We start from the raw sequence: 12,611 nt of genomic DNA on the forward strand, positions 1-12,611 counted from the left end.
AATTAATTCTAATTTTAATACTTTGACAGAAAGTTAATTAAACATTTATTTCAATATTTTGGCTTCCGGGTCGTGGCGAGGTACTAGACCTTCTTGGTTATTGGAGCAACAACCACTTCCTTAGACAAAGCCTCATAGATAAATTCATTGTTTAATTTTCTCACTGAAAGTGCTAATTTTTTATTAGTATTTAGACTAAGCTAGATTTAGGAACCCAATAAAGGTTCCAGTCTACTGAATTGATTAAAAATTTCTTAGGGACATATTTTCTAGAGATATTCCTAATTTGTCCCTGGTGATATCTATAATACCAATTCAAATATTTAAATTTTCTAAAATTAGATGAGCATGCATGGTTTTTCAAATTATCTATTTGCATTTTCAGATCTTTATTTTCTAATTTCAATTTCTCATTTTCTAATTTTGATTTGTCTAATTCTTCTAAAGGACAAGACTTAGTTAAAATTACTTTCAAATTTTTATTTTCATTTTCTAATTTACAGCAATCTTTTGTTAAAAGTTTAATGAACTTAAACATTTTGTCGGGAGGAAGAGATCGTACCTGACTTACCTTGTCGATCTCGTTGTCCGTGTTGGTTGCTACTCGGAAAACCTAGAGGTTCCACTGTACAAAATTTTGTACAAAGGTCTGAACCTTTTCCTAGCTACCATGTGTTCTTTTAAATTAAATTTTGGATCGCCTGCGGAACGTAACACGTTTGATCCAAAACTTAATCTATTTGTTCTTTTAGGTTTTGACTTGGATCTCCTGCGGAACTTAACACGTTATACCCAAATCACCTTAAGTTATTAATTCCATTAAATATTAATTTCCATAATTGGTTCCCAGTACTGACGTGGCGAGGCACACGGCCTTCTTGGATATGGGAGCAACCACCACCGACTAGACAAAACCTTTTATAGAAAGCTAATATTTAATTTCCTAAAATAACTTTAGGTTAACCGAAAAGAACAATCAAATCACAAGGAAAAGAAAAAACAAAAGAACACAACATCGAAAAACATATTCTAAATTCTAGAATCGTAAGCCTCTTGTATTTGGTATTATTTCCATAAATAACTAGTATGATGCGGAAAAGGAAAAACTACTAATTATACCTTTTAGAAAGACCTCTTGATCTTCTACCGTATTCCTCTTCTAACCTCGGACGTTGTGTGGGCAACGATCTTCCGAGATGAGAAACCACCAACCACCTTCTTCTCCTCCTAGCTAGGTTCGGCCACAAAAAGCTTTACCAAGGATGAAGAACAAAACACCAACCAAGCTCCAAGAGATGCTAGCTTTCTCTCCTTCTTCTTCTTCTTCTTCTCCAAGTAGTATCCGGCCGCCACAAGAGCTCCAAGCCTTTGAGAGTTTCGGCCACCACAAAGAGGAAGAGAGAAAGAGGATGGCCGGCCCTTCAAGGAATAAAAGAGGAAGAGAAAATAATAGAGGTTGTTCCCTTGAAGGCACCCTCACCCCTTCTTTTATATTTCATGGCCTAGGCAAATTAGGAAATTTAATTACAATAAAATTTTCTCAATTTCCTTGACATGATTTAATTGAGAAAAATCAAATAAAATTTCCCCAATTGAAATCTTATGGCCGGCCACATTAATGAAATCAAATTGGACAAGTTTCAATCAACAATTAAAACTTCCTAATTTGTTTCTGGAAATTTTAAAAAATAAAATTTCTCTTCAAAATCTCTTCATGGTTGATAAAAAGGAAATTTCTATAATTTTAATTTTACAACATGTGAATAATTTTTAAAGAGAAAATAAAATATCTCACCAATCTACAAATAAGGAAAGAGATCTAATCTCTTTCTTTAATCTTTTATAAATGTTTTACAAGAAAGATATTTTAATTTTAATTCTCTTTAATAAATTATATCTTCCACATAATAAAAAATTAAAATTAAATTTCTTTTTTAATTTAATTTGGCCGGCCCCCACTAGCTTGGGTTCAAGCTAGGGCCGGCCACCCAATCTTATACCTAGGTCGGCCCTAGCTTGGTTCCCAAGCTAGCTTGGTCGGCCCCCTATTGGTGGGTATAGAAGGTGGGTATAGTACTCTATAAATAAGAGGCTACGATAGGGACCGAGAGGAGGAATTGGTTTTGGTCTCCCGATAAAATTAAGCATCCCGTGTTCGCCTCGAACACACAACTTAATTTTATCAATAATAATTCATTCCACTAGAGAACTATTATTGAACTACCGCACCAATCCCAAATTACATTTTTGGGCTCCTTCTTATTATGAGTGTGTTAGTCTCCCTGTGTTTAAGATATCGAATGTCCACTAATTAAGTGAGTTACTGACAACTCATTTAATTAATATCTTAGTCCAAGAGTAGTACCACTCAACCTTATCGTCATGTCGGACTAAGTCCACCTGCAGGGTTTAACATGACAATCCTTATGAGCTCCTCTTGGGGACATTATCAACCTAGTATCTCTAGGACACAGTTTCCTTCTATAATCAACAACACACACTATAAGTGATATCATTTCCCAACTTATCGGGCTTATTGATTCATCGAACTAAATCTCACCCATTGATAAATTAAAGAAATAAATATCAAATATATGTGCTTGTTATTATATCAGGATTAAGAGCACACACTTCCATAATAACTGAGGTCTTTGTTTCTTTATAAAATCAGTATAAAAGAAACGACCTCAAATGGTCCTACTCAATACACTCTAAGTGTACTAGTGTAATTATACAGTCAAGATAAACTGATACCTAATTACACTACGACCTTCTAATGGTTTGTTCCTTTCCATTTTGGTCGTGAGCTACTGTTTATAATTTATAAGGTATTGATAACATCATCTTCTGCATGTGACACCACATACTATGTTATCTACAGTATAAATTAATTGAACAACTACAACTAAATGTAGACAATTTGACCAAATGTGATTCTTTATTCATAATGAATGTTTACAAAGCTTAGACTTTCAGTATACACTCCATCCGTTTCTCCCCTTGATCTGCTGCTTGCTTCCGATGTGGCTCCCCCTTCATCGATGCTCTCAATGCTCATTTCGGAAGAGCTTGACTCGCAGTCGTCGTCTTGATGATTTGCCATTGAGTAAGTCTGGAGAATGTCTCGATTTCCGACTCCGACGACGTATCATCCCACGTCGCCTTTAGGGCCTTTTGCTTTTGGATAGGCTTCTTACCCTTTTCCTTGTCTTTGTTCTTCAACTTAGGGCAGTTGTCCTTGACGTGCCCTTCTTCGTTGCAGTGGTAGCAACGGATCGTCCTTTTCTTCTTCCCCTACGGATGGTTAGTAGATTTGGATTTACAAAGTTTCTTGAATCTTCTTACCATCATTACCATTTCCTCGTCGTCGAGAGAAGATTCCGACTCTGGTTCGTCTCTTGAAGCTTTGAGGGTGATGTTGTTCTTGGGCTCCTTCATTCCTGCACATCTTGACTCATGCACTTCAAATGTTGAAAAAAATACTTCTAATGAAATTTTTTCTAAATCTTTAAAAATGTAAAAGGCATCTACTAATGATGCTCATTTGGTATTTCTAGGAAAGGAATTCCGTGCGTACCTGAGCAAATCTCGGTTACATACATTTTCTCCGAGATTCGAAAGTCCGGTAATGATTTCTTTTATTCTCGAGTGCAGATGCACTACTGTCTCGTCTTCCCCATGTCGTAGACTGGTGAGCTGATTGCGAAGCAGATCTCGTCTTACGAGCTTGGCTTCGGACGCCCCTTCGTGCAGCTCGAGGAACTTCTCCCAAAGTTCCTTTGCCGAGTCGTAGTTCCCGATTCTGTTGACTTCTTGAGGTGAAAGAATACTTAGCAGATGGTATTGTGCTTTGCCATTAGCCACGAAGTCGGCCTACTCCTTTTTCGTCTAATTATTTTTCTCCTTACCTTCCGGTGATGTAAAACCAAATTCCATTGTAAGCATTAATTCAAAATCGGTGGTAAAGAATACCTACATCAGTTTTTTCCAAGTGGCGAAATTCCCTTCGAATTTCGGTGGGTGGATGCTTGGTCCGGCCATCTCGTTGCTTCGTTCGACGGTTAGTCCTCCTGAAGCGCCTCAGCTCTGATACCACTTGTGGGACCGTTGCGGCCGGCTAGAAGGGGGGTTGAATAGCCCTGTAAAAATAAAACACAACCCTTCCCGACTTTTCAAACTAACACTTGCATATAGAATAGAAAAGTAATAAATCAAAATAGAAAAAGACGAGGCACCAGATGTTTACTTGGTTACAACCGGGGAGGTTGTTAATCCAAGGAAAATGATCGCACTACTATCTCCTTCAGGCAGAGAAGCCTCTTTTACAGCAATGTAGGCACAGAAAGAAAGAAGCTAATATAAACAGTGGAAGCGCACAAGCGTTGTTACAATTTCTGAACTGATTGAAAAGCTTCTGGACCAAGACTATATTTATAGCCTTGGTCGGGGTGCCTGGAGGGTTCTGGGTGCCCTGGGGGGGATAAATTTTATCCCCCAATGTTCAGATCAAGTCAAAGCTCGATCTATTCAAACTTCACGGTCCGGGCGCCCGGAAGGGTTCCGAGCGCCCCGGGCTGGTCCGGGCGCCCCAGACCCTAAAGTCAACTAGTGTTGACTTTTTCATCCGGGGACCACTGCTCCGGTTCAGTTCGCCTCAGTCCGGGTCTTCTACTCCGGATCCGCTCGCTTGGGTGATCTCTGCCATCCGGAAAAGGGCTCACCCGAACCCAACTTCAGATCTTCTCGAGTGGGCTTCCCTCCGGCTTCTCGTCCCTCGAAATCGCCGCGTGTTTCCTTCTCGTCCGTCAGCGTACTCATTCGCAGTTTTCGTACCTCAGACGCACCGCGTGCCATCCTTTTCGCTCGCTGCGTCTCTTGCTGCTCGAGCAGTCTTCCGCTCCGGCTTTCGTCCCTCGGAACCCCCCCCCCCCGCCGCACGCTTCCTTCTCGTCCGCCGGTGTACTCTTCCACAGCGCCTCATCCCTTGGACGCACCTCATGCCGTCCTTCTCGCTAGCTGCGTCTTCCACTCGACTACCTGTGCTTCTAAACTCCTGCACACTTAGCCACAAGGTTAGAAACATACATGACCTAACTTAACTGGTTGATCACACCAAAACAACCTTGAGGTTCCAACATAATGGGTTGAGACCTATGGTAGGCACAATAACGGGGTCCCCATTAGCTGGGTTTAGGAGCCTAGACAACTTCGACTCGTTGTGCCACCCTAGATTCCTGATTGGACAGAAAACTTGGTCGGGACTCCTTGGAGCGAGGAAAGGGTCGAGCAGGAGGTTGGGTCGGCCTTCTCTCCTCCTTGTTGGTAGGAGTAGGCAATTTGGCTTCTTTCCTTTGAGCTTCTTAGGCCTCCTCTATATTAATGTAGCTTGCTGCTTTTCCAAGCATCTCATCAAAATTTTTCACAGACTCTCGAATGAGAGCTCAGAAGACACTTATCAAGATATCAGAGATAATGGATGGGACGTCCAGGGCTACATAGTTGAAGTGTTTTATGTAGGCCCTTAGGGGCTCCGCGGGTCCCTGCTTGAGAATAAATAGGCAATGATTAGTCTTTTGATACTTCTTGCTACTAGCGAAGTGGTGCAGGAAGACGTTCTTAAAATCCTAAAAGCAAGTGATGGATCCAATAGGTAATCCATCGAACCACTTTTGTGTGAGCCTAATAGAGTATTTAAAAACACCCGGCACATAATGGCGTCACTGTACTGGTGCAATAGTACAACATTTTGAAATTTACGGAGGTGATCTTTTGGATCCTTACTACCGTCATACTCTCTAATAGTTGGGGGTTTATACCCTTTTGGTAGCTTTTTCTCGAGGACCCTTAGAGAGAAAAGTACTTGCAATTTCTCGGACACCTCGTTCCCTGGCATATGACAGTTATTCTCTAATAGGAGGTTACGATTTTCTGTCATTGTTGTCGCTTAATGCTTTCTGTTCCACCCACTCAGATGTGCTACTAGGATTGAGCCTTGCTGAAGAGGATGAGTTGTGGTGAATCGACCAGATTTTCTATGAGACTGTGGCAAGGGATCCATCTTTCACGATTTGACCGCTGAAGAGTCGGTTGGGAGTTGTCTTAGTAAAAGTACTAGGACCATATATAAAGTCCGAGTTGGGGAAATCCGATCAGCCAGGGGCAGGCCTGGAATTAGTCCAAGTTTTGTCTTATGTCTCAGATCTGGAGACCTGCCCTGACTGTGACCGACCAGGAATTATGTGGCTGGTGATGCAAAGCAGCCCTGATTCTCGTCTTCTCTTGACTGTTAACTGTTACGTTCTCTTGACTATTGACTTCTTAGCCTTATCGACTCCTCCTTTACGCACTGTATCATTATATATGAGTTTTGTAATTTACAACAAGCCTCAAATCTAATATACTCGAATCATGCTGAGTTCATTCCCTCTATTTCAAGTTTGAGTTAATTGGTTACCTTGTGCCCAACCCATGGACCACAATCCCTAGATTTACATGAGTCTTAAGAAGTTATGGGTACAGATGATCTGGAAGCCCTATATTAAGTCTAGTCACAAGGTTTACATTTTAGATGTTGGCACAGAGATGTCTTTCCATGAGAGGCAGATAAGGCTATCTGAAGAATCTACACTATACTTTTTTGTCGACAGAAGCTAAAAATATAGAAACACTATTATAGAGTTATGGAAGAGGATTAGAGATGGACTATATATGGGATATAAGATGTCTACCTATCGACATATACTATGAGTTTTCAGGCGTTCTATAGAGCTGGATGCCTATTGACCAAGATAACACATCTAGTTTTGTCTTTTTGTTACATTTTGTACGAAGGATTAGACCTTAGTAAGGGATATGTGAACAGTGTAAAAAATCTATACGATTACGCAGATTAATGTATAGAAGTGGATTATGATCTAACACTTTATTTTACCTGAATAACTTTTAATATTAAATTATTGTACTTTTGCCTTTTAATATATACTAATTATCGTGCTGTGAACTAACTCCCTTATACCAAGTGAGATAATGCAGGATGAGGGAAGAATAATTAGTCTATAGAAAATAATTTTAATTTATAAACATTGTCTTTATTTTTATTAGGATGATGTTCGAGAATCTTAGTAGTAAAATTATTATAACAAACTTTTTCTTGTAAAAAAATAATTTAATATTATATTTGATTTTAGTTAAAAAGATAAAAAATATATACTTTTTAACCTTGCCGATTAAACTATTTATAGAAGATTTTTTTTATAGTCTTACTAATTTTAAGAGGTAAGATTAAAGAAAATTTTAAATTTCATATTAATTAATGATTTTTTTTCAATAATTCACTTGATAAGATATATGGATATTTTAATTATGTAACTCTTACGTGAATGACAGTTTTTTTTAAATGCACGTACACATATAATAGGTATTGCAGGCTATATTTTATATAGCTTTTATACTATCCTTATAAAAGAATTATAAACATGGATAATTATAAAGTATATTAAGAATATTAATACTTTTTATTAAAAACACTAACAGAACCATGTGGTTCCAAATGTGTTTTTAATATGTTGTATTAATATTTTTAATATACTTTATTACTATTTATATTTATAATTCTTTTGTAAGTACAGTATAAAGCTAGTTTGAATTTTAATCCTAATGGATACGTTTGTAAAAATTATTAATAAATTTTAAAATCATTTTTGTGTGAAAAAGAAAAAAAAATTAACATAATTTTATTTTAGATTTTCCTAAAATTAATTATAAAGATGAGGGCATCTTAATAAAATAGTAAATATCACATATCAAGAATACACGAGGATAAGATCCGACATAAACACATAATAAAATTATGTGTTTCTCTAGAGTTATATTTTTAATATTAAAAACTAATTTAATTAAAGGTTAAATTTGAATTCTAATTTTTATTTTAGCACAAATACTAATATTGTTTGAAAAACCCGTATATTTTGGTGCAATCATTCTTTATTTTTATTTTACAAATGGACAAAGAAGTTCAAATGCTGTAAAGGTAAGATCTAAAGTTGAAAATTCATGCCCTCTTTTGTTTTATCATTAAAAATAATTTAATGTTTTTGTAGGAGATCAAATCTTCTGTCCTCAAATTTCTCTATCCCTATGTCCTCTGTGAATTGGACGGACCAGATTACATTTTAAGGTATCATGACATCCTTAAAATGTGTGTAGTATCCTCGTGATGTGTAAGGCATCCTTGAGATGTAATTTGATCCGTCCGATCGACAAAGAAATACGGGGATAAAGAAATTTAAAGACGGAGGATCCGAACTGATTTTGTAGACCAACCAATCAGTGATACATAATCCAATAGTTTAATGGTGGTTTAAACAAATCATTTGTCACTTACAATTTGGATCCTGACACCGTCCATAGGCACATAATCCAAAAGTTTAATAAAAACATTTATTCATGATTTACCAAAGATGGTACCTAACCATATTTATTTATTTATTTATTTATTTATTTAAGAAGGGATATTCTCCCTTTTGGTAATAAATCTAGGATAATACTAAATGCATCAAATATATATATATATATATGCATGTATATATATGGACATTTTAATATATATATATATATATATACATTATAATTAGGAGATGGAGATTTCTAGTTGGCCAGTAAGATTTTCTCATAAATCTATAAATTTTTCTTTTACAAGAAATGCAAGTAAAGCTATTTCATAACTTCTATACGGATAAGAATGAAAAGGATGATCCATTTCATTTCATAACTTTTCTTATATTATTTTGATTGAATATATAAAATAGTGTATTAAGGGAAATTATTTTTTTTATTTTACACTTATTTGATGATTTTAAAATATTTGAATCTATTAATTTATCTAATTTACCAAATTTAATCTATCCATCTAACCCATCCAATGAAATGATTATAACATTATATATATATAAATATTTTTTCAAATATTTGATCGAGGTGATCATTTTCATTCCTCCTATTCCATACAAACCTTGAATTGTGATAGTTGTCGAGGAGTGATTAAGGCGGCTGAAATTTGAAAAAAATGAGATAAGAGTTGGATTGGATTAGTCAAAATTTGGTCTAAGTTCAATTAGGTAGTTTTGAATGCAACTCGTCTAATATGAATGTAATGAAATTTTGAGAATTCGGTAATGTAAAGATCATGACAACACCAGAACCATCTGTGTTAACCTATAAAAAAAGTATAGTGAATTTGCAAAAATGAAGTAGGAGATGTCTTAGCAACCAACCTTTCATCGCTTTTATGTTTGGGAAAACTCCTCTTGCATGATATTGCCACATGATAAATCCTCATCGTCCTTCACAACATTGCCATAAATTTGACATCGAAATCTAAAATATTTTAACCGACCTTTATCGTTAATTTACCATATTAATTTGTCATGGATTTATCATTAATTTATCATATTAACTATAGAAGGGGTACGGTTGTTAATCCCAAAACTCTGGAATAGTTTGGGAAAATTCAAAATCTTAGGGGGTAAAATGAAAATTCACTAAAAAAACCGCTGCTAATTTCCAAAATGCCATTGGATTCTCTCGTTCAAAAGATTTCAAACTCCCGCCCTTCCCTTCCCATTTTCATCCCTTTCCCCAAATTCAAACCCTAACCATCTTTGTCCCCAATCTCCTACGCCCATGGACGCTCATCCCACCCCCTTCCCCGGTAATCTCGCCTCCCTCTCTCGGCATCCTTGATTTCTTCGAATCATACCGGTCGAGGTAATCGCTATTGGTTCGTGTTTATGTTACGATGCAGGCAAACGTAGGACGGCGTCCAAGTCCTCTGGGAAAAATGGCGACGGCGTCATCGCGATGAACAAACCCCCATGGCAAAGTGTCGCTGCTGCGCAACCTCAAATCAAGTAGGAAAAAATTCTTTTTTTCTTCTTCTTCTGAATCTGTTCGCCTAGCCGTGATCATAATGCCGTTGTAATGGCTCTTCGATTTTTGCTCAGGCCGAAGCGTGCTTTTGGCGTCCCCAGAAGCACGAACGTTCCTGTCGAAAAACCTCTGTTGATTTCCAAGACGCGCAAAGCTCCAGCTGCAGCGAAGAAGCCTTCCAATCCAGATCCCGCAGCGACTCAAACTGTAGCAACGGTTGTTGGTAAGAAGAAACCCCATGTTACTTTTCAAGAACCAAAGAAGTCAGTAGCGAAAAGCAGCGAAGATGAAGAACCTGAAGAGGTGGTCCGCACTCCGAAGCCATTGATCAAGCCTGCTGTTGCTAAGGGCACGCCTTACCTTAGCGCTCAGAACTGTAGCAAGTGCAGGCTCGACCAGCTCGAGTCTTCAACATACTGGCTTGCGCAGATAAGATTGGCTGAAACAACGGGAAAGCACTTTGTGTCTGCAGCCTTCTTCAACCTTGCACTAGAATGCCATGCCCAGGTTGGTCGAGTTTTTCATGATTCTCACTTGAAGGCTTAGATAGTTTGGTTTTATAACTTCATATCTCTCTCTTTCTTTCTCTCTTTCTCTCTCTTTTTTCCCTCCCTAGCCATTTCATAGACTCCTAAATGAGCTCAGGCATTATGTGAAGCGACATCAAGTCAATTCTACGGAATCAGTGTGGACCAATCTATCTCAGGCTTATGAACTAGCTAAGGAGAAGTTAGTTTATGATTCGTGCGACCCCGCTCAAAGTAGCGCTCTTTTATCTGAAATGAACAATTCAATTGTTGAACCTGATGCTATATTATGTAATGTTGGCCAATGTCATGATTCCTTACTTGAAAAGGATAATTTGGAGCCCAGTTCTGGAATACTAGATTGTGAATCTCACAAAGATGAATGCTCAAAGCTTGGATGTATTGATTGTGTGCAAATCGAGAATAGTTCTCAGGAAGTAGCAGAGATCAAAGATGATGATAGCAATGTACATATATCTAAGATGGAAGAATCGAAGAGTCTGTTAATTGACAAGTTACCCATATTTAATGACACTAATCGATCTCCTGGCAGTAAAGAGTCAGAGAAGAAAACATTTGGAGAAAGTATAAAGAAAAAGTCTGGAAATTGTTCAAACAGTTCGTCTCAAGAGATCAAGACACCACGTCCTTCTACTTGTAAAGGCAGGGAGAAATTTAGTGGAAACAACGAAAACTACAAGGGCTCAACCAACAATTCGGTGAAGAGTAATGATGGGAGCAGGAAAAAAAGGAGTGATCAGATCACAGGCACTGGCAAGGAGGAAGATGAGACTAGTAAATCCACCATCAAGTAAGCAAACCTTTCATTTCCTTTTCAATCTAGTAAAGGATTCACATGCTTCATTCTTTATTTTATATCTTTTTGTTATGTGAATATCAGCTAAGAAATCTAGATACTTGCAAATGTTTGAGCAATTGAAAAATAGGCCTAGTTCAGTTTTGGCACAATACTACTTAACCAACTTTAGAAGATAATTGAGAGGTAAAATTTTGCTGTTTTATGTTATTGTCTCAAGTCTTCAGCATTTTGTAGATTTATCATGTCACCATCCAAAGAAAAAAAAATCTAATTATTTTAGTTTCTTCTTCGTTAGCATGATGTTAATGCAATAATTCATTCAAGGCATAAATACATATGAAGAAGACAATACTTGGATGTTATCCATGAAATAATATCTTATTGAAAACATTTAAAAGATCCTCTCAATTCAAGTCCAATGACATTTTCTCAGCCTTCTAATTCAAACAGCTCAATTAGTCATATCCTACAAAACTTTTAGGGTCTATTTACTTGGATGAAAAACATGAAGGGGAGAAAAGAAAGTGACACCAAAGATATATACAAAATGATAAAATTCCATATGTAAATTTGTCATTCTTTCTTTCCTCTTTTCTTTTTGCCCAAGTAAACAAACAGTGAATCAAGCTATAAACCAAACAGATGGGAAATATATAGCAAGCAATAAAGTTGTATATTTGTATTAAATAATTGAAATTGACTATTGGATATGTTATCAATAGTAATATAAAAAGAGCAAAATGTACTTGCTTGCATTGTCCCATTGGTTGAATGGAATACACGCTTCACTAATTATTTGAGTCAAGGCTTCTGCTATACTCTACCTTTGAGCTTGAAATTTAAGTTGCCGTATGGCTTCTACCTTCTGCCTAATGTTTTCCACGGATATGGATTTTTCTATAACAGGAAGCTTGCATGAGCTTCATCAAGGCTTTGCCGATCAAGATATTTGCTGCAAAATCACAATTAATTATGTTACTTCAGTTGAACAAGCTTCTGGTTGCAATTCTGATGTCCAAGGACAATATGTGTGCTGGTGTTGATTTGTTTGTATATTGTGGATTTGGTTTCAGGCTGAGTCTTTGGATTTGGTTGGGTATATCCTGTGTGATGCATGACTCTTTTGTATTCTCAGAGTCATTACCGCTTTACTATGTTTCTTTAATCTATTATTAGTACCATTAATTGAATGTTTGAGCATGTTAGTCAAATACATATTTGTTCAAATATTGAGGAGTTCTTGAGTTTAATTTTTGCACATTTATCCTTACCAATTCATTGTTTCACTTCTGATCACTAATATGCAACTACTCAATTCAATTATTAAACTTTCAAAT

General features: G+C 36.8%; 1 protein-coding gene across 1 annotated transcript; it reads left to right on the forward strand.

The window, feature by feature from the left end:
* The first annotated feature begins 9,627 nt into the window (after positions 1-9,627).
* LOC122002538 lies at positions 9,628-12,474 on the forward strand. Its single transcript, XM_042557740.1, has 5 exons — positions 9,628-9,709; positions 9,803-9,908; positions 10,002-10,434; positions 10,544-11,265; positions 12,181-12,474. Exons 1-5 carry the CDS (start codon positions 9,682-9,684, stop codon positions 12,191-12,193), a joined length of 1,302 nt encoding a protein of 433 aa, XP_042413674.1. The 5' UTR covers positions 9,628-9,681; the 3' UTR covers positions 12,194-12,474.
* Positions 12,475-12,611: the final 137 nt, after the last annotated feature.

This window comes from Zingiber officinale, chromosome 7A (genome assembly GCF_018446385.1).
Source record: "Zingiber officinale cultivar Zhangliang chromosome 7A, Zo_v1.1, whole genome shotgun sequence".
Classification (NCBI taxonomy): Eukaryota; Viridiplantae; Streptophyta; class Magnoliopsida; order Zingiberales; family Zingiberaceae; genus Zingiber; species Zingiber officinale.